The following is a 26101-nucleotide window of genomic DNA, read 5'->3' as shown; positions in this document are numbered from 1 at the left end:
ATATGGAACACAGGATAAGTTGGGTTTGGCTACACAGATGTTGACAATTCCAGTGGGATATCCAAATGGAAATACCTGATACACTTTGGAGCTAGAGATATCTGGACTGCAGATGAAGAATTAAGAATCACTGATTATGTTGCTGCATGAAAGCAGAGGTCTTCTGAAGATGCCAGAGAAGGAACAAAAACCTTAAAGGCCATTGCCATATAAGGACCAGCCAGAGGAAAAAGGTGTAGGGAGGATAGTAAATTTTTTTTTAAAGATTTATTTATTTGAAAGTTAGTTACACAGAAAGAAGGAGAGGCAGAGAGAGAGAGAGAGAGAGGTCTTCCATCTGCTGGTTCACTCCTCAACTGGCCGCAATGGCCGCACCTGAGCCAACCCAAAGCCAGGAGCCAGGAGCTTCCTCCAGGTCTCCCCTGGAGGTGCAGGGGCCCAAGGATTTGGGCCATCTTCCGCTTTCCCAGGCCACAGCAGGGAGCTGGATTGGAAGTGGAGCAGCCAGGACGTGAACCGGCACCTATATGGGATGCTGGCACTGCAGGTGGAAGCCTTACTCACTATGCCACAGTGCCAGCCCCAAGGATAGTAATTTTTTTTAACATTTTTATTTATTTGACAGGTAGAGTTAGAGAGAGAGAGAGAGAGAGAGAGAGAGAAAGGTCTTCCTTCCATTGGTTCACCCCCCAAATGGCTGCTACTGCCGGCGTGCTGTGCCAATCTGAAGCCAGGAGCCAGGTGCTTCCTCCTGGTCTCCCATGCAGATGCAGGGCCCAAGGACTTGGGCCATCCTCCACTGCCTTCCCCGGCCACAGCAGAGAGCTGGCCTGGAAGAGGGGCAACCGGGACAGAATCTGGTGCCCTGACTGGCACTAGAACCCCGTGTGCCGGCGCCATAGGCAGAGGATTAGCCTATTGAGCCACGGCGCAGGCCCACAGTATTGTTATTTGTAAATTGTTTTGTTTTGTTTTGTTTTTTTAAACAAAAGACACAACATGGTAGAATTGGAAAGATACAAAATATTTTTTAAAAATTTACTATCCGGGCCGGCGCTGTGGCTCATTGGTTAATCCTCTGCCTGCGGCGCCTGCATCCCATATGGTCTCTGGGTTCTAGTCCCGGTTGCTCCTTTTCCAGTCCAGCTCTCTGCTGTGGCCAGGGAGTGCAGTGGAGGATGGCCCAAGTGCTTGGGCTCCTGCACCCACATGGGAGACCAGGAGAAGCACCTGGCTCCTGGCTTCAGATTGGTGTAGTTTCGGCTGTAGTGGCCATTTAGGGCATGAACCAATGGAAAAAGACCTTTCTCTCTCTCTCTCTCTCTCATAAATAAAAAAAATAAAAAAATTTTTAAAAATTCACTAACGAGGTCAGGAGACCTGGTACCAGTCATTAAAATGACTGTATTTTACTGAACTGAATACTGGACACTTCTGCTAAGATAAGGAATGCTCACACTGATTCCTCCTTTTCTGAAAATTGCCCTAGTGTAAAAGAGTAGGTAGGCTTCCCAAAGCCATAGCTGTTGCTTTACCATAGCCCACTTGGGGAAGGAGTCTGAAACAAATTAACTATGAAGCTAATGATGATTTAACTTTAGGGCTCCTGTTTGCACGGACTCCTTTTATTCTTCAAGAAAGCCCTCTAAACTATATGCTTAAACCTTATAAAATATGAATCTACCCCTAGAAGGGATATACATAACCCTGTGGAATCATCAATCTCCAGCATTGGCCCCCAGTAAACAGTTCTCAAGCCCTTTTGTAGTCTCCTCCCTTTGCCTCTGGGCTATTTTTTTTTTTTTTTTTTTTTTTTTTTTTTTTGACTAAAATCAGGTAGAAGTGATCCCCAAGCCTAGACCTGCAGCTTGCAACAAGACTTGCAGCTTCCAGTGGTACCTTTTGGAATACTCACTCTGGTGGAAACCCCTGCCATTTAAGCATTCTTACCCCCCTTAGATCACATAAAGAGCCTGTATAAAGAGAAAATGCAACCAGCCCGTCTATTCCAGCTATCCCAGCTGAGATGTCACTTGTTGGAATAAAGTAGCAATCTTGGGAATCCATCCTAGTTGAGCCTTCAGGTGATTCCATATCCCTAGTTACCGTATGAACGCAACCAAAGAAGACCCCAAGCTAGAGTTGCCCAGCTGACCCCAGCAACCTACAGATCAGTGAGAAAAGTCCTTTTAAGCATTGAGGTTTTGGAATGAATCATTATGAAGTAATAAATAACTGAAAGATTTTTCTCCCCAGGCTTTTAGGATTTGGAACTTGAAACTCCTAGAGCATGGGAGTTAGTGGGTGATGATGGCATTCTGAAGGGAGGGCCACAAACTACTGCTGAAGTGATTTTCAAAGATACTTTACTTCCTCCTGCCTTCTGTGAGGTCTATTTTTCCAGTTTTTCTTTAAATATCTGGAGGTACCCTAGGATCTTCTCAGTACATACATCCTAACACGATGTGATTACCGTCAAGTATTGAGAAGGTAATGCTGTGCTGCACGGAAGTCTGTGGTTGGCACCTCATAGGCACTTGTACTTACTATTGAATGGATACATTTCTGTGCAGAGCTGGGCTTCCCCACCACCACCCCTCCAAGAAAAACCTGCCTAGCAGGTCATTGTTTGTCTTCATGAAAGATAGTCCCAAAACATTAGCTGGATTCTGGGTCTTAAAGAGGCAAGTTTAAAAAAAAAAAAAATTATTAATAGAGCCACAGCATAGTAGCAGTGATGTGAACTAGGAGATAGTAAATTAGTGGCTAAGTAGATGCCAGATCCAATCAACTACCCCAAAGCAGAGTCTCAGGAAAGCAGGGTTATACATCTCTGTTTCTGAAGTGAGATGTTGTTATTTGTATTGACTTGGCTGAAGATGCTTTAAGACAACGTATCTTTAAAAAAAACAGTAATAGAAGCCGGCGCCGTGGCTCAATAGGCTAATCCTCCGCCTTGCGGCGCCGGCACACCGGGTTCTAGTCCCGGTTGGGGCGCCGGATTCTGTCCCGGTTGCCCCTCTTCCAGGCCAGCTCTCTGCTATGGCCAGGGAGTGCAGTGGAGGATGGCCCAGGTGCTTGGGCCCTGCACCCCATGGGAGACCAGGAAAAGCACCTGGCTCCTGGCTCCTGCCAGGATCAGCGCGGTGCGCCGGCTGCAGCGGCGGCCATTGGAGGGTGAACCAACGGCAAAAGGAAGACCTTTCTCTCTCTGTCTCTCTCTCACTGTCCACTCTGCCTGTCAAAAAAAAAAAAAAAAAAAAAAAAAAAAAACAGTAATAGAAAGATGGTGAAATCCAGGCAAGGTAAAGCCAAAACAACAAAGTTTTGACAGTTTCCAGTTAAAAAGGTAAGCTAACCTGTAGACTTTTAGCAGATATTTAGAAATAAAGACATTCTGTTGATGTGATACTAGGCATTAGCATTCACTTTTTTTTTTTTTTTTAAGGTTTATTTATTTGAAATGCAGAGTTAGATGGAGAGAGATTTCATCCCCTGGTTCACTCCCCAAATGGCTACAACAGCTAGGGCTGGACCAGGCTGAAGCTAGGAGCCTAGGGGAGTTTCTTTTGGGTCTCCCCAGTGGGTATAGGGGCCCAAGCACTTGGGCCATTTTCCAGTGCTTTCCCAGGTGCAATAGCAGGGAGCTGGATCGGAAGAAGAGTGGCTGGGACTCGAACTGGCACCCATGTGGGATGCCAGTGCTGCAGGCCACAGTTGTAACCTGCTACACCATAGTGCCGGCCCACAACATTCACTTTCAGCAGACACCTTTGTTCTACTCTTACCAAGCAGGCATCTGATTATGATTTACTTTCCTAAGGAAAAATCTGGCTTAAAAATTAGTGTGAACCACTTGCCATAAGACCATCAGTTCTGATGCAATGAACTAGTTTTCTGGACTTACCTAAACTTTGAAATGTAGCTTCATTCATGTATTTTTTTTTTTAAGATTCATTTATTTATTTGAAAGATAGAAATAGAGAAGGTGAGAGAGTGAGCGATATCTTCCATCTATTGGTTGACTCCCCAAATGACCGCAATGGCTGGGGCTGTGCCAGGCTGAAGCCAGGTGCAAGGAGCTACTTCCGGGTCTCGTGGGTGTAGGGGCCCAAGCACATGGGCTATCTCCCACTGCTTTCCCAGGCACATTAGCAGGGAGCTGGACTGGAAGTGGAGCAGCTGAGACCCGAACCTATGTATACAACATTAAGTAGGTTTTCTTTTTTAAGATTTATTTATTCGAGAGGCAGAGTTACAGACAAGAGAGGGAGAAGCAGAGACACAGATCTTCAATCTGCTAGTTCACTTGGCTCACTCCCCAAGCCGCACTGGTCAGAGCTGGGCTGATCAGAAGCCTGGAGCTTCTTCCCATTCTCCCACATGGGTGCAGGGGCCCAAGCACTTGGGCGGTTGTCTACTGCTTCCCAGGCCATTAGCCGAGAAGTAGCTGGGATGTCCATATGGGATGCCAGTGCTGCAGGCAGAGGCTTAACCTATTATGCCCCAGTGCCAGCCCCTAAATAGCTGTTCAAAGCAGAAATTGATCTCATTCATACTGCTGCTTTCAAATGAGGAAGGGAATCAAGTGTTCAGAACTGGAACTGTGTGTTAAGGACTTCATTTAGTCCTTAAAATATGTGAGTTACAGATTTTTAAGAAGAATTGATGAAGAAAAAGCTAATTGAATGACTTTTTTCCATTTTAAACCAAAACAAAGGAAACCTCAAGAATCTTGCAAGATCCTAAATGACATCATGTTTCCAACTCTATACATTTTTTTCATACTTACTTTTATAGGGTAACATAAAATCTTGAAGTGCTTTTTCAATCCTGTCTGGCAAATGGAGAAAACATGCCTGTTTTAGGGAATGCCTAAAATGTGCCTGGTTACTAAACACTCAGAAACCCAGACAGGCCATACTATCCTCAGAACCATAACCAGTCTCTTGACGTCAGACTACCCATTGTTAGGCCAGCATCCAATACATTAGCCACTTGCTGTCTTGGAGAAAGGGAATACTTTGTAAGGGGAATTATAAAATTTCTAACTGGTTTCTCAGCCACCCTTTTATTCTGAGGCCACTTCAGAAAAATGGCATTAGATGTTTATTTTGGTGCAAAAGTTTTAAATCTAGGCATAAAGACTCTTCATAAGGCTCATGGAAAATAAATGGAAAAAAAAAAGACAAATTTGGTTCCGGTGCTGTGGCTTACTTGGCTAATCCTCCTCCTGCGGCACCAGCACCTGGGTTCTAGTCCCGGTTGGGGCACCAGATTCTGTCCCAATTGCTCCTCTTCCAGTCCAGCTCTCTGCTGTGGCCTGGGAAGGCAGTGGAGGATGGCCCAAGTGCTTGGGCCCTGCACTCACATGGGAGACCAGGAGGAAGCACCTGGCTCCTGGCTTCAGATTGGCACAGCACGCCGGCAGTAGCAGTCATTTGGGGGGTGAACCAACGGAAGGAAGAACTTTCTAACTCTGCCTGTCAAAAAAAAAAAAAAAATTACAAATTTGGTCATTTACTGTCCTGCTTGAATCTTCTCTCCCCATCAAGACTTGTCTTTCAGCAAATATTCCAAGTATCCCTGCTTCAGTAATTGTTATGAGCACTCAAAGCCATTCTTCATGGCCCCTTTCCTAAAAATAATCGCATCTGACAGCACTGCTAGATTATAAGCTTGAGGGCAGTATTGCTTTTGCTTCCTTCTTCCATTCAGAGCCTGGCTTGATGCCTAACACTGTAAAGTAGTGCTATTTTTTTAAAATGCTATTTTGCTGTCATTAGGAAGGCTACCCATAGGACTAGCTATCTTTAACAAATAGTCAAACATCAAACACAATAAATATTAAAGCTTATTACTTGGTAGCCACTAAAAGCTCCAGTTCATTTGGTTCTTCCAGTACTCTAGGAAGTTCTTAACTTGGCTAGTCCTTCAGTTGAGCCTGGTACCACTGCTCACCAGGCTTCTTAAGCCATTCAATACTCACTCCTCAATTTCCTCACCACCCATTTCTTAACATACTCTTAACAGTCCTCTTCAGGATCACTTACCAGTCGCCATTTCTTTAAATGCATCCAACTGCCCATCTGTCTGGGGGGGGGGGGGGGGACCTGTCATCTGCCATGTGACAGTATCCTGACCCTGCACTTCACACCCTGCCTCTTGGCTGCAGACATTGCCCAACCCTGTCTAGTTCTCATCTTACAAACCCTGCTACAGAGCACTACCTGTTTTAACACTGGCATTCTGGTAAGTAACTTACATGTTGCTTTACAGCTTTACTGTTTCATTTGATCAGCTATTTTAACAAATTAAGATTCAGAAACTGCTTTGTCTATTGCCTTTTGACTCTGAACTTTGTGCTACTTTCATTACCCATTCTCCCTTGATAACTATTCATCTCAAATGCATTTATTTCTAAGACTGCTGGGAGACTCTTAAACCTGTGTATCACATTTCTTTGGAACCTAAGGAAAAGTTAACAAGTATCATTACAGAACTAGGGTGTGAACAAAGTGCTATTTTATTGTTAAATGAGCTTGTTAGTCCATACGCTAAGTATTAAATTCTCATTTTAAGTCACTATAATCTGGTTCTTGCCATTTTCCGTGTACTTTTCAAAACCAACCACTATTTTTTTTTTTTTTTTTTTTTTGACAGGCAGAGTGGACAGTGAGAGAGACAGACAGAGAGAAAGGTCTTCCTTTGCCGTTGGTTCACCCTCCAATGGCCGGCGCGCTGTGACCGGTGCACCGCACTGATCCGATGGCAGGAGCCAGGAGCCAGGTGCTTTTCCTGGTCTCCCATGGGGTGCAGGGCCCAAGCACCTGGGCCATCCTCCACTGCACTCCCTGGCCACAGCAGAGAGCTGGCCTGGAAGAGGGGTAACCGGGACAGAATCCGGCATCCCGCCCGGGACTAGAACCCGGTGTGCCGGCGCCGCTAGGCAGAGGATTAGCCGAGTGAGCCGCGGCGCCGGCCCCGACCACTATTTTTTATTTTATTCAAGCTGGCCTCTTAAGTGTGTGTGTTTTTAAGATTTGAAAAGAGCAACAGATCCTTCCACTGGTTCACTCCCTTGTGGCCACAGCAGCCACGCTGTGCCAGACTGAAGTCAGGAGCCTGGAACTCAATGTAGGTCTCCCTAGAAGGTAGTAGGGTGCAGCTACTTTGGCCACCTTCAGCTGTTTTCCCAGGCACGTTAGCAGGGAGCTGGATTGGAAGTGGAGCAACTATACTCAAACTGGCTCTGTGACATGGGATGCCACACCCTAAGTGGTTGCCCCTCCTCAAGTATTGTATTTCACAGCTGCTCACAGTAGTTCAAAAAGAATGTGTTCAATTCTAAAAGCATCACGTTGCGTAACGGTTACTTAGAGGCCCAGAGAGACATTTTTCTAGATCTACTTCCTTATCTAATAAAAGTACACTTAAAGTTGGAATTTCCTTTAGTTTTTTTTTCCTTCTAGTTTTAAAATAGTTTAAAATCCAATTAGTAAGCCTAGTTTGTAATTTTCTATATACCTTACATGTTACAAGAACATTCTGTTAGCTGAACTGATTTACGAACTTGAGCAAACTTTGTGTAACATAACCATATAAGACTGCCAAAGCACTAGGATATACTATGTTACAGAGATGGCTGAATTCAAGTCTCCCAGAATAGTTGCATGGTCACAGCCCTAAACCTCAGCTTATCTGTTTTCCTTAATCTGCAGCTCCTTCTGCATTCCTTTATAGGTTTGTCCTGAAGATCACCATCAACAGGAAAAGTAGTTTGAAAAAAACTGTACTTGTAAACAAAAACACTGTACAAATTTAAGTTGTTATAAATTATATTGTTTCTTATGGCTGATAAAATATCATCAAAGAAAAGTGCTTCCATAAAAGTTTTATTTATCCCCACAACAACCCTGTGAGGTAGGGTGATCAGGGCATTTGAAGATGAGAAAACTAAATCTACATTACTTGTTCACGGCTACACTGCATAGTAAATAAGTAAAAATTAAATTGAGATTTTTTTTAAATGTCCGTGACTTTATATTGATTCTTGTGGAAACAGGCAGAGAATATTAACTCCCCCTACCTTAATGCCAAAAGGACGCTGCCTTGAAAAATCCCATTTCAAAAGATGAAAGTAGTATTTCATTGCTTATTTCTACAAAGATTTATAAAATAAAAAAATAGTGAAATATTTTACAGTTAATATATATAATGTTCTCATTCAGGGACATGTCCTTTAGCTGTGTTTAAGATCAACTATTCCAAGTCCTAGAAATGCAAACTCTTTAAAAAAAAAAAAGTATGAAAAACAAAAATGGTAATGAGCAGTGGCCTCAATCTTCTTTATTATTCCTCCATGTATCTTCAATAAGTTTTGTGAAATCTGGTCCCAGTTTAAATTAAAAAACTCTCTACCATAAAGAGAAGTCTAGTAAGCTTTTATTTTGTTGCCTACTTTTAAACCACTGTCATGTTATTTGAACAGGGCTTTTGCAAACCTGGCTATTAGAACACTGGAAAACAATACAGAACTCTCCGGCTCCATTTTAGACATCATTTCCCAGGGGTAAGCTTCAGGAATCTTGTTTTAAAAGCTCCTTTGAGTAATCCTAATCAAGTCAGGTTTGGGAACAGATCTTAAAATACTAACATCAAACCCATCAACTAGTATAAACTTGCTCTCTTATCTCTTTTTTAAAAAAGATCTCAAAACATGTTATACCCCCAGACCTCTTGCCTCTGGGCAATTTAAGATACAGAGAAACATTTTATAAAAATGTATCCCTGTTAGTGAAACTTGGATTTCAATAATAATTTAATTAGCATTTAAATATAAGACACTGAGTTTTGTGGTTCTTTCTTTAAATGTATTACACAAGTTCCTAGCAGGCTTTTAAATCAGGGGAAGACATGTAAGGTAATGACATAAGCATATCAGCACTGAAAAAATATTATACTCATATATAGCTCATGAGAGGAATAAGAAAGTGAATGAATGACAACCTAAGGCCTTTTGGCCCATACATTTTTGTTCCCAGTCCACTCTTCCCCTATAAGGGGAAATAAAATAAACATTCTTTCCTAGTTGCTTGGCATAGTTATTCGGTGGGTAACTATTATCTAAGTTAATTTAGATACACAAGATTAAAAGTATAACAAATAAATACCTAGGAAGACAACTTAGAAGTCAGATCAGGAAACCTTAACTAGCTAATGATGTATTATATAACACCATCATATTAGTACAATTAAATAAAGGCTTCAGTGTCCTTTACATTTCAGCTTTATGTGATTGACACAGACGTAGAAGAGATCTGGTCCTTATGAAGAATTCTGTGCTCGCTGGAAAGATTTGTAGAAATAATGAAATGCTTTCTTCATTGATGAGATGAAGTCTATTTTTCAGGCAAGTTGACTGAACAAAACACTGAGAAATGAACTTCTTTAGGAGGCTGAATGAAAGTGAAGTGATATCTAGCTGAAAAAGGCATTGGCCAAATAATTTCTTAAGAAAGCCACTCTGTTAACCCTCAGAAAACAAAAACAAAATTAAAAAAAAAAAAAAAAACACCAGAGAAATATAAAAAAACAATGTACACATCCATTTCACTGACAGTTACAAGAAAATAGCCATTTATAGAAGTTACACAATGCTTTCAACAAATCCCAAACAAATTTTTGGGAAACAGATAAAGCCATCAGGTAAATAAATATACATACTAGCTAATATAAAACAATTTATGGTTATGAATTGTCACCAATTCCCCTCATAGGACCCAAGGAGAAATATGGTGATATAAATCTGATTAGGGCTACATATATTACATGAAATTCAAAAGCAACTTTATAAAACATCTTCTCTAATAATGATACAAATATTTAAAAGAATGCTTTAAAAGTCAGACATTTTATCACTGGAAATAGCACAATTTTAATATGTACTTCAGAGCTGTTATGTGTATGCAGGTCACATGAGGTATCCATCTCTCCTGCATTTACCATAGTCAGTTTTTTGAGTTTGTGTTTCCTGTATGAGCTGAAGGGACTGGGCATATCTCAATTCAAAAAATACACACCTCCAGTCAACTAAATGGAAGTGTTTAACATCTACCACCACACAAAGAAGGGATAATAGGAAGATAAAACATTAAAGTAGAAGGAAGCTGGCTAAATTGTCTCTTTATTAATTTATTTTAACTTTTGTATTAACAAATTTAAAATCCAAATAAAGTAATGAAAATATATATATATTAATTTGCTCTCAATAAATTTTTTCAGGCCATATAAAATTCCCTTAATTTCTTTATGGAAACTTGTTATATGCTTGATTCATTTTTTCGGTTGACTTAAAGGAACTCTAGCACGGGACTGAAAACAACCTTACCATAATAGAAGATGATTAAATTTTTTTTAAGTTATTACATAAAACTGTGCCCACAGGCACAATGGTACAGGTACTTTTAATTCCCTTCAAGATATGGGAAAGCCCTTTGAGACTATATTTACTTAATAAGGAAAACTTTCAGCAATTAGGATGCATGCTGAAGGTTCAAATCTTGTATAGGTTTTGCTGCTTGAGCATAAAAATGAAGGGAGCAAGGAGAAATGTAACTAGGTTCACAATTTTGAGCAAGAGCATATGTAAAGGTAACGTATGTACATTTTATTTCAAGAAAGACAGAAGACAAACAGCATAAAGATGCCCAGATGCCCTAAAGATAAATACATTTCAAAGATTCTCATTAAAATGAATCCGTAGTACTTTTTCCTGCAAGCAAAATACCTTTCTTTAAATTAAAAAAAAAAAAAATCAGTATTCTGAATTGCAAATGCTTTTGCTTTTTTTGCAGAAAATCTGCCATGATTATTTTTTAATGATAAGGATTTTCCACAAAACAGGCTTGCTCTACATGCTAGATTTTTAAACAGTTCAGTGACACAATATGCTAACTACATACACAACAGATAATATAGTAAGAAAACACTTAACCTGATGAAAAGTTAAAATCTTCATTAATACACTGAAAACTGACATAACTCATGCCTTTAAAATCAAAAATACAAAAAATTAAATGTTTCCTAAAAAGATTTCCTTATTTTAAGGATTCATTTGAAAATGAAGCTGCATGTAATTTGTACAATAAGTTGTACAAGTAAACAGGTAATATACATAAAAAATTAATTGACATACTCCTCAATTATCAGTTGTCCACCTTTAATTTCCAATACTGTACTTTCTTAACAAGCATACAAAATATCAAACTTCTCTTTAGAAAAAGTGCCGTTCTTTGACATCCTTTACATAAAAACAGTCTGAGCCTGTGGCATGTCAATGCAGTTGAGAGGCAAAGCATACTAACTTTTACAAATTCTACCTTCCATAAAAAGCCTCCCGAAAAGGAGATTACACACCACTATAAAAATATCAACCTCTTGTGGTAGCTGCATTAGAGAACCAAGGCTTGATGACTATTTTCATATAGCATAGAAAACCACTATGAGAGCATATTAACTGCACTGGTGGCTTGGGAGTGTACTGTGCCACAGGATTATGCATAGCTACTGTTAGGTACCAAGACTGTTACACAGAGTTTTAAAACTGATTGTAACCGAGAGCATAACAGAGGTACTACCAGCCCATGCAAAAGAACTAAAAATACTGAGTCACTGTGCTGAATACTTCATTCCTGGAGAAAACCAAAGGCAGCAGTAACTAAATCAAGCCCAACAGGTGACCAAACTCATTCTCCTCAAAGATTGGTGAACACAGTGAAGTCTGAGGTATACCTTTATCCATTAAATCTGTGTGCCATTGCCAAGATATTACCATTTGGGAATACACGCCATCACAATGGTTTAAATCTTTTGAATATTAGTCATTTGTATATTCTTTTCTACCCAGTCTCTTGATTTTTGAAAAGATTTCACCGACAGTAGAATATTACAGAAACAAAATATAAATGCATGTCTTTCTAAATGAAACTTACATGGACTAAAAGTAGAGAATATTTTTAAACAAATGTACAATGTGCAGGCAGACAAAGCAGGAAAACGGCCATTCAAATGTATAATAAAAAACTAAAAACTGACTTGACTATTCCAGAAAACTATGAAGCGCCTCAACTAAAAGGAATGCATAATGAAATTCTAATCTAATACAGGTCAACAATGTAAAAAGGTTATAAACCTTAACAGGAAAAATAAAACAACTTTTACTGGCCATTCCTGTTGAAATGAGAATCATAAAGTAACAGAAAAGTGGCTACAAACCCACTTAGAGCACCAAACAGAGAGAAAATAAAAGTCCATTTTCATCTCTGTTATTATCATAAAATCCTGTGTGACTACAGGTCAAACTGCTGGTGGCAGAAACAGAATTCTTTATAAACTGCAGATGTCCTGTACATAAAAAAATTTCACTGGAGTTGCACTAGTTCTAAAGACTCTTCTGTTTTAGCCTACCTACTGTATGTATTCAATCTGATATAGATAAAGTCTCTTTCTGTAACCCTTGATTATTATTGGGCACCAAAGATAAGAAAAAGCAAGACGGGGTACAAAAATGCAAAATTTCAACAGTAATGGCAATGTTTTTGTCTTAGTCCAAAAGGGTCCTGCATTCTCTCCCCCTTCAGTGATTTGACAAGTCTCTGTACTTAATCTGGGGGCAGCAAATCATGCAAGCGAAATCTGTCTCTGATGTGAGGTCGGACATCTTCATTCTGTGTGGAGAAAAAAAAAATTTTTAAGCTGCAAAATTTCAAAACTACAATCCTCATAACATCATAAACATTCTTAATTTGCAGAAAAAGTAGACCACTATTTTATTGTATGACTTTCTTTTCCAAATACAATCAGCCCTTTGTATACAAAGGGTCCACATTGTATATTCAACCAACCACAGATATAAAATATGGAATGGAGGAAAACACTGCCTCTGTACTCAAAACTTAAGACTTTTTGTTCTTGTTATTATTCCCTAGACAATACAGTATAACCACTATATATCCACACTGTATCAGGTACTATACCTAAGGATAATTGAAAGTTGATAGGAAGGCAGCTGGTATTGTAGTGCAGCAAGTTAAGCCATGGCTTGTGACACTGGCATCCCATATCAGAGTGCAGTTGCTCTGCTTATGATCCAGCTTCCAGCTAATGCATCTGGGAAGGCAGTAGAAGACAGCAAATGCTTGGGCCCCTGCCATCCGTGTAGGAGACCAAGACAGAGTTCCTCATTCGTGGCTTCAGCCTGGCTCTGACCCGGCTGTTGTGGCCATTTGAGGAGTGAACTAGCAGATGGAAGGTGTGTGTGTGTGTGTGTTTCCCTCATTGTGTCGCTCTGCCTTTCAAATAAATAATCTTTAAAAAATAAATAAAAGATACATGATAATGTGCATAGATTATATAAGGGGTTTGAGCGTGCAAAGATTTTGGCAGCTCCAGGACATCTTGAAACCAATCCTTCAGAGATAAAAAAGGATGAGTATATAAAGATAACACAGTTAACTTAGAACTAAATTCCAGATTTAAAAAACTTTCTCTGAAGTTTTAATTTTCTAAGAAAAATTAAGCTATAAGAGGCCAAACTAGAAGACAGGAAAAAGTGTTAATCCACTGAATTATTCTTTCTACATTAGTCTTACAATTGATCCATGCATGTAGAAAAATAATTTCCTGAATAAAGTTTCAGTGACATAAGCATTAATTCTAGATGAGAATTATGAAAGCAAAGTGAAATCAATTTAATGTTATTTCTAACATACCTTTTAGTGACTTGAAAGAGCATATTGTAATTGTCAATTAAAAACAATCTACACATTTTAAAACACTTATATCTATAATTTTAATATAATATATAAGGTTTGAACATACTCATAGTCCTTTTCAAACTATGCCTCAATCCCTCACTATAGTTGATCATTAAATTTCACTACACATAAAGTGAAAAAATTTAAAAAAATTTGTTGGAGGGCCAGCATTGTGACATAGTGGGTTAAGCTGTCACCTGCCATGCCGGCAACCCATGTGGGCACCGGTTCAAGTCCCAGCTATACTGCGCTACTTCCAATTCAGCTCCCTGCTGGTGTGCCTGGAAAAGCAACAGAAAATGGCTCAAGTGCTTGGGCCCCTGCCACCCATGTGGGAGACACAGAAGAGGCTCTGGACTCCTGGCACAGCCCTGGCCATTATAGCCATTAGGGAATGAAGCTGCAGATGGAAGATCTGTCTTTCCTTCTCTCAGTGGCTCTACCTTTTAAATAAATTATTTTTAAATTGTTTTAATATAATTAAGAAAACCAAAATATAAAAATATAAACTGTAAGATACACTTACCAGTTCTACAAGCTTCTCCAGAAATGGAATCAATTTTAGAAGTTCATTGTCATTTTTATCCATAAACCAGCTTTCTATAGGGATTCCATTAGAAAGCTGAAATGATAAATAAGTAATTAAATGTTCCTTTTACTTATATTTTGCCTGGTATGGAAAGCATAAAAAAGATACAATAAAATTATTGATTCTTAAAAGTTCTTATGAAAAGGAACGCTTCCAGAGTTGTCTCTTACAAGTCAATAGTGCAAGGGACAGATGTTAACAAAGCCTAATTGGTTTTCAGTGTCACTTTTCCTTGGTAAGCATAAAACTAAACAAGAGAGCTCCATTAAATCAAGTTTAGGACCATCACAGCTTAAACCATATCTTTATTCATTCATTCAAGAAATAGTTACTACATAGAACACTAGCAGAAAGCATACACCTTTTATTTAATCATTTTTTTTATACAGGGACTATGTCATATTTATTGTTCTACTCCTAACAACTAGCATAACCTGAAACACAGTAGGAACTGAACAAATGGATTCCATGGTGTTTCACGGAAGAGAAATCTAAAAACAAGAATGTAAATCATTTTTGTTTCTTTATATTTAAATTCAGGCTAAACATCATGTTTGAGATAGAGGATAACTGAAATGACTGTACCTAGGAAAACAAGATAAAATTCTTAAAAACATGTTTTAAAATGCAAGCAAATAAAAGCAGAGACCCGAAGTGAACACATTTCAATACCATATACAATTCTTTACATTAAAAAAATAAGTTTTATTACAGACATTTTGAAACAAAGGACCAATCTTGTCTCATCTATACCCTAATCCATTTTTCAGTTTTCCTACTCTGCTAATTTATCATGAAGCCACTCTCAGAAATTGTATCACATGGACATGTTCGGAAAGTAAAATATATTTTACAAAGATTGCTCATCTTTAGTTGTAGTTGCTTTTCAAAGAAATATTAACAGAGGGCACAAATATGTTAACAAAATAGTCTAAGAAAAATCTTTCAAAAGGTTAAACAGACCAGAAAAAAAAAAAAAAAGTTAAACCAATCATAACTCCAACACGTTTATGATTAGCAGCTGTTAAGAAAAATTATTAAGCAATAGATATATTATAGTTCCATCCTATTCAGATGTACTACTCAGGTTTTCCTTCATTTATGTTGCATTCAGAAAAATTTTCCACAAAGAATATACCAATTTGGCATTTCTAATTCTAAAAGATGACACCCTAATCAGCGAAGTCCATCAGTGAAAATTCTGTTGTTCTCCCATCATATTCATAGTCTGTTTAGCAGCATTTGTCTTCATTGAATTTTTTCCAATCTGAATTTATTTAGCAACTCTATTCCTACCTGATATGCAAAGGCTTGCGGTGAGTTGTCAATTATTATAGTTTTTGAAAGATCTCTTCCAAGGATATTTAAGTCCTTTATATAGTTTCCTTGTACACAAACACAATGTTCACGGAAAAGCCGATGCCTAAATGTAAAAAAAAAAAATAATTAAAAAAAACTCTATAAAGTACAACATACATGGAAACATATACACATATATATATATATCATAGGCTTTACTAGCTAGCCCTTATTATTTTCTTTCAGAAAAGAAATTAAAATACAAATATGGGCCTAGGCTCTGGGCTACAGTTTTACTATAAAATTCACAGCAATTACTGAAACTGTATACCAAATATTACTATGACTTTAAAAACTAGTTTATCCCAAACTGTTAAATTATAAAGGAGGAGGTTAAAAAAAAATCTAAATCGTTTTTGTAATTTATTTACCCAGGAAAGCTCAGCTCAGATGCAGCATCTGGTTGTCAGCGAGGTCCTGCTTTATAACCAATTTTCCAGATGGTTGACTGAGGCACAAGGAGATCAAGTGACTTGCCCAAGGTCACACACAAAGTCAGTGGTTAGCCCCGCATTGGAACCCAGGATCCTCCTGGCTCCCAGTCCTTTGCTCTAAACCAGTAGAACACACAGCCTCCCTATCCCTGTACATGCCAGAATAGAAAATATAAAAAGGAATGTTTTTGTGTTGGCATTTTTAAGAATTCTTTTTTAGCTTTTCCTTATAGTTTTTCAGAAAAGGTACTAAGGCCAAAACATTCCATCCTGTCAACTTTTTATAAACAATCCTATTTTAATTTGTGGGAGTGTGTATGTGATCATTTGAAAAAACAGGGATTGAAAAATGATGAATTCAGATTTAAGTATTATAAATGTAGACTGATGTTTTACCAATTTTAGATAAGGAGAAAAATGCTGTAGCATTTGAAAAAGCTATTAAAGGTTTTACAATACTCATATACAATAGTAATTACAGAATCACCATTTACACTCAAAATATTAACCCCTTTATATTACTAATCATTTTTTCATACTGAAATACCCCATTCTGTACATTAATAATTGTTAGTTTGTCTTCCCTGTTTCTTAGTCCCAATAATTTCTGATAGCTATAGCCTAGTCATACCTATAGTATGAAATTATATGACTTTCTACTCATAAAATCTGTCACAGTTTGTCAAAAAATAAGTATTTTTAATACCTCCCAACACGCATAAATAGACACTCAGCCTTAAAAGTATAAATAGTGGTAGTGGAAAAGAGGATGAATTTTGCAAACAGACAAAATGTACAACAGTTCTTTCACCCACTATTATAAGAAATATTTTCAATTGGTCAAATCGTCACCTGTCTATGTAAAGTTTAAAGGCATTTCCACTTTGAAAAAAATAAGAGTAGGCAGGTATAGCAAGTAAATGCAACTCACTGTTAATGTCCCTTCACTAGTAGTAGCAAACTCAAACAAGAAACAATGAAGTAAATAGACACTGCAGTTATTTCAATTAAATTACACTAAAAACCCTTTAATTAGTCAATAACCTTATGGTCAAAACAAATACTTAAAAGTTTAGAAAAAACTTCTTATGCCAGTCATCTAAGAACAGATCCTCTATGTCAACAAATCTGCATTTTAACTCAAAGGATTCAGAAATTAGAAGAATTTCTGCACATCTACTCTGTCACCAATACAGATAATCCCAACAGCACTCTTAACAAATTCAATCTCCATCCAAAAAGCTTTTCATCTTTGAGGTTTTCTAAACAACTAAATAAAACAAGTTTAAACTCTCAGTTGTGTAGATTTTGTAAATGTAGTTTAAAAGAGGGTGTTGATTTTATAACACATTGTAATAGCATGACTATGATCTGTTCCCTACTCAAATGAACTCTCTAAAAGGGAAAGGGGCTTGTACTGCTCACCACTGTTCCTTTGGAAGGTTAGAAATGTTGAACTAAAATCTTTAGAATGTCTGAAACCATCAACGCAAAATCATTTGCATGCTTTTACCAAAGCTAGGTAAAATAACAATAAACTACAATGTACTTTTGTGACTAGGAAACAGCATTTCTCATGTGTGCTGGCAGCTTAGTTACAACTACTCAATAATAAAAGTACTAGTAATAGTAGAAATTTAAATTTAGAATTTTCCACTAAGACAATATGGGAGAAAGTATTCAAAAAATTAATGCCTAGCTATCAAAGATTTTATGAACCTTTTGTGTCATCTGTTAGCTCTTGGTTAAAAATTCCTACATCTTCGAGCCGGCGCCGTGGCTCAATAGGCTAATCCTCCACCTTGCGGCGCCGGCACACCGGGTTCTAGTCCCGGTTGGGGCGCCGGATTCTGTCCCGGTTGCCCCTCTTCCAGGCCAGCTCTCTGCTATGGCCAGGGAGTGCAGTGGAGGATGGCCCAGGTGCTTGGGCCCTGCACCCCATGGGAGACCAGGAAAAGCACCTGGATCCTGGCTCCTGCCAGGATCAGCGCGGTGCGCCGGCTGCAGCGGCGGCCATTGGAGGGTGAACCAGCGGCAAAGGAAGACCTTTCTCTCTCTGTCTCTCTCTCTCACTGTCCACTCTGCCTGTAAAAAAAAAAAAAAAAAAAAAAAAAAAAAAAATTCCTACATCTTCAGGATGTAGGAAGAATGCTTCAGTCTTAATATCTGACTTTAGCTGACAAAATTAATGGAACTCTCCTGTCACTTCCCACAAAATGAGTTGAAGACAACAGTATTTTTCTCGATTTGCCTGGTTGTGACTTTTTAAAAATAAATGAAAGGAAAGAAAAAAAAATTAATGGAACTAATTTTCAAAATGTTTTAAAAATCACCCAAGGCACTCCTGACTAACCAAGAAACACAATATGTCTGCTGGCCAGGTGCACAAATAGCTGAGTTCAGCGCTGGACGGCCCAAATGATTTAATCAATTATAGTTGACAACTGGGTTCATGTTAACATTTTCTTTCCATGGAAGATAAATTCAGTCTTGGGGGGAGGGGGGGGTTTAAGAACCTTTCTGTTGATAAAACTTTTATTTCTCTAGATGTTAAAAAGGAATTATGACATGCATTATCTCAGAGACAAAAGGAAATGAAGCATCATGAAACTGTTAAAAAAAATTCCACACACATTCACCTCCCTCCAATCCCGAAAGAAGTGAGGATATGGATGTCACAGTGAATAAATACATTTGGTCTTTGTATCCTTTAAAGAGCGTCTGTCTGCTGTTATCATGAACTCCTCAAGAGTTTTCAGGTTTAAAAATTTATTTATTTTCACCATTCAACACAATAAATTTCTATATATGCAGCCAACTTAAAATGGCCATTAAAATTAAATAGAATCATAATAATTTCATAGATAAATGTGACAGACATTTCCACTATTTCTTAATTAAATTTACCTGACCAGTTGCTTTTTAGGGTCTAGTATGTTCAGTAACTTGTCTGCATACACCTTCTTAGAAGCAGTAAAAAGAATGATCTACAAATTCAGGGGAAAAGAAGTAATCATTATACATGATCTAAATATGGGTACTACAATGAATAATTTTAAAATACATACATAATTCACAAAGTATGTTTACCTCATACATCTGAGACATTCGTTCCAGGAATTCCCTGAAGAATGGTCTTAACCTCACGTAAACCTGAAGAAATACAAAAATGAGATTCAGAAAGTAAACATAAAATGGAAGTCACTTATTTTTATGACATGTTTTAATGGGATACAATTAAAAATTCATATTTTAAAGTAACAGAAAAGTTTACTAAGTTCTATGCAAACCAAATGTATTTCACATAGAAGAGATCACTTCAAACAATCTTAAAAGTAGGGTAGTTAATCACTGGTCATCACTTCACTTTTAATAAAATTCAGCAAACAATAGTAACAGTATTTCATTGGAATTTAATTTTAATAAACAGTTAAACTAAAAATGGAAGGTTTCTCTCTGAGATTTTGATCCACCAATCAGCTCCATCTTCCAGCCAGGTAGCATCCATCCAAATACTAGGCAGGCTGTGTGTCCACCTCTAGCTGACCTGTCTCAATGACCATCTCCTCAATAACATCTTAGAATTTCTTCTCATTAATCACCTACTAAAAATACTTTTGTAATTCTATTAAGATAAATAATATTCAAGAAGATGTCTAGATTGGTGGGTTTAAATAGTTTCTAAAATAACAATCTTGTACATTTAGAGATTAAGATGTAGCATCTAAATTTGCACTACTGGACTACTTCATATTAAAAATTTAACAGTCAAATGCACCTGTTCTTGCAACCTACTGGTCAATATCAGGAGAGTTTACAGCCTTATACAAATTATTTCATATTTTTCCGTTTTCTTGCCTACATTTAATGTTCTTGTAACATATATACTTCATTATTCAAAAAGCACAGAAATAATAAGCCATGAGCAACCACTAAAACTATATACAAAAGATTCTGGCCCTCTGTTATATTCATTTTGAGCAGTGGATGTTTGGCATAGCAGCTAAGATGGCCAGATCCCATATCAGGGTGCCTGGGTTCAAGTCCCAGCTCTGCATGGGATTCCAGCTTCCCGCTAATGAGGCCCAGGGAGGCAGCAGGTGATGACTCAAGTATTTGGGTCCCTGCCATCAACATGGGAGACCTGTAATGAGTTGGTACGGTTCAACATGGCCCAGGCCCAGCTGTTGTGGGCACCTGGGGAGTTAACCAGTGATGGAAATTATTCAGCTCAGATACCATGAATAAAAATATTGCTGAACCAGATTCAAATCTAAGTTTTAGAGAATTTAATTATGGCCTCCATACATATTCACACAAAAATGGCCCCATGACAAAATCTAGTTCTGGTAAAGTTTTAGGGCAAAACAAGGAAAGCATGCAAAGGACTCCTGGAAGTCAGGGATGGTATTTTACCAATGTTTCTAATTCCTAAAGCCCTAAAAAAGGGCTAAAAATAATGCTAAATGTATAGTAGGCACCTGTGAAAAATCAGCTGAGTAAACAAAATAGAATTATCTAAAATTAAGGAATATAGACAAATGGAGAAAATGCAAACCTATGTGACTACACAAATACAAATATTCAATTTCCTTCAGATCTGACCACATACTAAGGACAAAATTTTGAGTGATTAGTAGTATACAATGATTCTGTCCCCATCTCTGAACAACAGCATTAATTCCATTAATCAAGCATTTTAATTTCTGGACTAATTTTTTTAAAAGTCACATATTCCTCCTCTTAGCAAATAAAAATAACCAGATGCTCACTACTTAATAACTATAATTTAGGACAATATATTAAAAAAACTACAGTGACTCTTCTAGTCAACTTCAGCATAATAGCTTTAGTTGAAAACCACACAAACCATATTTGTTTGGTAAGCCAAGTAATGTAAGATTTTAAATACATTACTATTTTACTAGTAAAATCATTTTTATTAGCTATGGGTCTTTTCAAAATAAAATTAAGGTTAAGAAAAGCCTATTCTGCCAATTTTTTTTAATTACCTCATTTCAAGATAGATGCTTAACTATGAACCATCAGAACCTTTTATTTGTTGCTAAGGTTCATCCCTTCTATAACTTAATAATCAAAAATATTTCATTTTTTCATGTTTCATCTATTTTCAGTATTGTTGCTATTATTTGCACCATCCAGTAAACTAAGATAAACAGGGCCTCTGCCATTTAGGATTGTTTCTGAACACCATACATTTCCACTGCAAAGGAATAGTTCCACTCAAAACATTTTCCAAGCATGGTAAGTAGAACACTGTTAAAAGGTGACATTTTCCAACTTCCTATACAGTAATATCTACATTAGGTTAAAACTGTAATTTCATTACAAACTTAATCTATTCGACTATTTAAATACAGCATACATCTTCAATTTGACATTGCTTTCAAAATATATTTGTTTATTGGGAATGAAAGGCAACAATGAAGATGGAGGGACATATTGCTACAGTTTCCTATTTGTAGAAGAAAAAGTTTCCTTTACCATGAAAAAAGATAGAATAACTGATGACTGTAAAAGTTTCTATCCTCAGAAAACTACTTGCCACCTAAATTAGAACAGAAAGATGTTTTAGGATTAAAAGACATAGGCAAAGACTGAGATAATGAAGAAAAGAATGTAGAAAAGCACAATGTAATAAGCGAACAGGTCTGCAGTTACGGACACAAAGGGCTCTGCCATGGAATGCAAAAGCAAAATCTCAGAAACAAAGGCAGAAACAGCAATACAAGGCCAGATGGGTCTGAATCATTTGTATTAAAGGTTATGTGTGAGCATTAATATATATAAACTACAGAAGCACTATATAGTGTCCAGTAGGAACAAATGAAGAACATGTATAAGGTATACACAGGTATACAAGTGAGACTACCAAATCTTTATTGGGTTAGGTCACAAATACACAAACACAGATACACATGTACACATAGGCATGCCTCCAAATACTTCAAAATCTATCCACTGATGCCATTAGCTCCACTTTCCTTCTGTTAACTACTTCCATACAAAGATTCCTGTCCTAAGCTCTTCCTACTTTCTATTTTCTAGATTTCCTTAATTCACATCTTAGTATTTCCAAACCATCCTTCAAACTGCATTTTTCAGAACTAAGTAACTTTTCCAAGGCCAAAAGATTCATTTCAGTCTAGTAATTATTCTATCTATCCTACAAATAGTTTAAATGTTCTCCCAATAAACCAAGTATATTTTGAAAAATAAGAACTTTAAAAATGTTAAATACCATAAGAAAAATTATATAAAAATATGACTACTACTATATGACAGAAATTTAAGAATATGTTCATTATGCAAAGCTTAACAGCCTATTACAATAATATCTACAAAACAATGATAATGGAGCTAATCTTACATAATCTGTTGTGGGTAGATTTTAACAAATTAAATTTTATAAAGAAAGCCATGAATATATAAGAAAAACCTACATAAACACTTTTAACACAAAAAATGCCTGACAACCTGCATTTTATTTGGTATTAAGATGAGAACTGAGGGGCCAGCGCTGTGGTGCAGTGGGTTAAGCCCTGGCATGAAGTGCCGGCATCCCATGTGAGCACCGGTTCGAGTCCCAGCTGCTTTTCTCCCGATCCAGCTCTCTGCTGTGGCCTGGGAAAGCAGTAGAAGATGGCCCAAGTCCTTGTGCCCCTGCACCCGTGTGGGAGACCCGGAAGAAGCTCCAGGGGATCAGTGCAGTTCCGGCCATTGCGGCCAACTGGGGAGTGAACCATCAGATGGAAGACCAATCTCTCTGCCTCTCCTCTCTATGTGTAACTCTGACTTTCAAATAAATAAAATAAATCTTAAAAAAAAAAAAAAGATAACTGCCTATAATTCTATGTAGACAGTACTAATAACCCACTAATAAAGAACTAGGTTTAAAAAAAGTATTCATTGAAATAAAAATCACATATAAACTGATTATAAATATGGTGTGGTAAAGTCTGTCATTCACATTCTATACTGAGTAATTTCTAATTATTAAACAAAGGTTACTCTAACATCACAAACAATTTTAACAGTATCTGACACCTTCCACCCCTGGCCAAAAAAGCCACCCAAAGATAAGCAGTTTCAACTTGTGGGCAAATGGCTAAGATGAAAAATTATCTTAGATGTCCATCTTTTCAGGAACAAATATTTCTAAATAATTTTTTAACTCAATATAGTCTTAGCATTGAAAAAGTAATATATTTTATACTTTCTCTATGATATCCTCTAACTTACCCTAATATAGCAATAGATTGAAAAATGCATACAGTGGGACACACTCACTTGTGAGTATGGCATGATTTCTTTGAAATTTAAAGACAATGGAGTCAGCACTGTGGTGCAGTAGGTAAAGACACTGCCTGCAGTGCTGGCATCCCATATGGGTGCCAGGTCGAGTACTGGCAGATCCACTTCCAGTCCAGCTCTCTGCTAAAGAGCCTGGGAAAGCAGTGGAGGATCACCCAAGTACTTCAGCCCCTGCACCCACGTGAAGACCCAAAAGAAGCTCCTGGCTTGGCTAGTGGGTAAAGCCACTGCCTGCAGTGCCAGCATCCCATATGGGCACCGGTTCTAGTCCTGGCTGCTCCACTTTTGATCTAGCTCTCTGATGTGGCCTGGGAAATCAGTAGAAGATGGCCCAAGTCCTCAGGCCCCTACACTCACATGGGAGACCCAGAAGAAGCTCCTGGCTTCGGATCGGCACAGCTCCGGCTGTTGCAGCCAATTGGGGAGTGAACCATTGGATGAAAAACCTCTCTCTGTCTCTGCCTCTCGTCCTCTCTCTGTGTAACTCTTTCAAATAAATAAATATTAAAAAAAAAAAAAAAAAAAACAACTCCTGACTCTAGTCTCACCCAGTCCTGGCCACTGCCAAGATTTGGGGAGTGAACCAGCGGATTGAGGGCCTCTCTCTCTTTGCCTCTCCCTCTATAACTGTATTGTAAACAAACAAATAAAGAGAGAGAGAGAGAGAGAGATGATTGATGGGTTCTAGTTTATTTAATAAGCAGCAGAAACTAGCAACATCGGGGAATGGTGAAGAATGAGAAACTATAAAATCTTACTGTTAGTGAATACCCAGGCATACAAATGGCTCTGCCAGTTTTCTAACTCTTAAGAACACCTCAGTGTCCTCACCTACAAAATGGATATAATAGTCCTTACTTCATAAGGTTGTTATGACGATTAAATAAATTAATACATTAAAAGCACCTAGAACAATGCCTGGCACATTTAACGCACCAATAGCTTTTAGGTATCATTATCATTCTCCATCTCATTATTTAAAAGTAATCCATCATAAAAAGAACAAGTAGAATGAATATGATTTTTTATGAGGCAAAACTAGGTATGCGCAATTCCAAAGAGAAAGCCCTACAGGTATGATCTATACTACTGGAAGAAGAATGCACAACCTGCTTATTTTATTTAACTATTTAATTTACTTGACATTTTCTTAGCAGCAATACTAAAGCACAGGGACAAGAACCTAATCCTTTTCCAGGAAAAGAGGTTGGTTACTCAGGTGGTCCTGTGGAGGACTCACCTTTATAACCCTTTGGGTGGTTTTACAATCATCTTTTGCTTCACGAAGTTCTAACAGAGAAGAGAGATGCTGGGGTTAGTATTTGTGTGGGATGAATAGGTAGGTAAATAATAAAATCATAACCATACAACAAAAAAAATTCTCAAAACTTCTATAAAACCTTACTCTAATAAATAGAAATCAAGGGGGCTGGCACTGTGGTACAGCAGGTTAAAGCCCTGGCCCGAAGCGCCAGCATCCTATTTAGGTGCTGGTTCGAGTCCCAGCTGTTCCTCTTCCGATCCAGCTCTCTGCTATGGCCTGGGAAAGCAGCAGAAGATGGCCCAAGTCCTTGGGCCCCTGCACCCATGTGGGAGACCCTGAAGAAGTTCCTGGCTCCTGGCTTCGGATTGGCACAACTCCAGCCATTGAGGCCATCTGGGGAGTGAACTAGCTGATGGAAGACCTGTCTCTCTGTCTTTACCTCTCTCTGTAACTCTTTCAAATAAATAAAATAAAACTTTAAAATAAAAATACAAATCAATTTGAAAAGTGTTGGATAAAATTAAGATTAATGAAATCATGTAATGCACAAAGCCTAATTTTCATTAAGCACCCATTTCACATATACAAGAGGGTACCTCAAAAAGTTTGTGCAAAGTGGAATTATTAAGAAGTATAGGGAGCAAGCAATGTTGTACAATGTGTTAAGTCCTCTCCTGGAGGACCTGCATCCCATATCAAAGAGCCTGGTTCAAGTACCACCTAACTCTGAGCTTCCAGACTGACCTTCCTGCTGATGTGCCTGGAAGGCAGTGGATGATGGTTCGTATACCCTGTTCTTGTGATCCATGTGAGAGACAGGGATGGAGTTCTGGGCTCATGGCTTTGGTCTGGCCCATCCCTGAGTGTTGTGGGCATTTGGGGAAGAACCACTGGATGGAAGATGGATCTCTCCCTTTCTCATTTTGACCTTCAAATAAATAAATATTTTTTTTAAATGAGCAAACTAAGTTAAAAAATGTATATGTTGGTATATAAAAATTGTGAAGCCCATGCATATTGGGCAGTCTTCAAAAAGTTCATGGAAATGTATATTATGGAAACCTATGCACAGATTACAAAACATTCTGCACTAAAAATAAACTTGTATTTTCATTCCATTTTCCATGAACTTAATTTTTAAAAAACTGTTGCCTTTAAAATCTAACTATATACTTCAAAGAGAATGAAACCTCTAATTTGATATGCTGAGTAAACAAGGGTCAACTCTTGAATGCACAGAATATTTTCAGCTGTTAAACAAGAACATCCTATGCAGTCTACTTTTCTATTGAACTTCTCCTAA

At 37.8% G+C, this 26101-nt stretch overlaps 1 protein-coding gene and 1 long non-coding RNA gene across 23 annotated transcripts in view; one reads left to right on the top strand and one right to left on the bottom strand.

Annotated features, from left to right (window-relative positions):
- The window catches only part of LOC149123092 (uncharacterized), a 28779-nt gene extending 3486 nt beyond the window's left edge, over positions 1-25293 (top strand). For 2 of the 5 annotated variants that reach the window (XR_016218076.1, XR_016218080.1), the window contains exon 3: positions 25061-25293. This is a non-coding gene — a long non-coding RNA (uncharacterized LOC149123092). Of the gene's footprint in view, positions 1-8491; positions 8573-18746; positions 18915-22830; positions 23055-25060 lie in introns of those variants that run through there. The other 3 variants (XR_016218078.1, XR_016218077.1, XR_016218079.1) reach the window with 3 other exon arrangements.
- Positions 7880-26101, bottom strand: part of CTDSPL2 (CTD small phosphatase like 2) — a 103248-nt gene continuing 85026 nt past the window's right edge. For all 18 annotated transcript variants that reach the window (XR_016218070.1, XR_016218073.1, XR_016218071.1 and 15 more), the window contains 5 exons: positions 19290-19352; positions 19107-19186; positions 15703-15829; positions 14344-14439; positions 7880-12728 (listed from right to left, as the gene is read on the bottom strand). Coding sequence is in view for 13 of the 18 variants with exons in the window: in XM_051822430.3 (XP_051678390.3) it covers positions 12663-12728; positions 14344-14439; positions 15703-15829; positions 19107-19186; positions 19290-19352 (432 nt within the window). In the remaining 5 variants the exon portion in view is untranslated. The remainder of the gene's footprint in view (positions 12729-14343; positions 14440-15702; positions 15830-19106; positions 19187-19289; positions 19353-26101) is intronic.

This window comes from Oryctolagus cuniculus, chromosome 12, assembly GCF_051225735.1.
Source record: "Oryctolagus cuniculus isolate XC-2025 breed Fujian yellow rabbit chromosome 12, ASM5122573v1, whole genome shotgun sequence".
Taxonomy (NCBI): domain Eukaryota; kingdom Metazoa; phylum Chordata; class Mammalia; order Lagomorpha; family Leporidae; genus Oryctolagus; species Oryctolagus cuniculus.
This window is presented reverse-complemented; position numbering and strand designations above follow the sequence as displayed.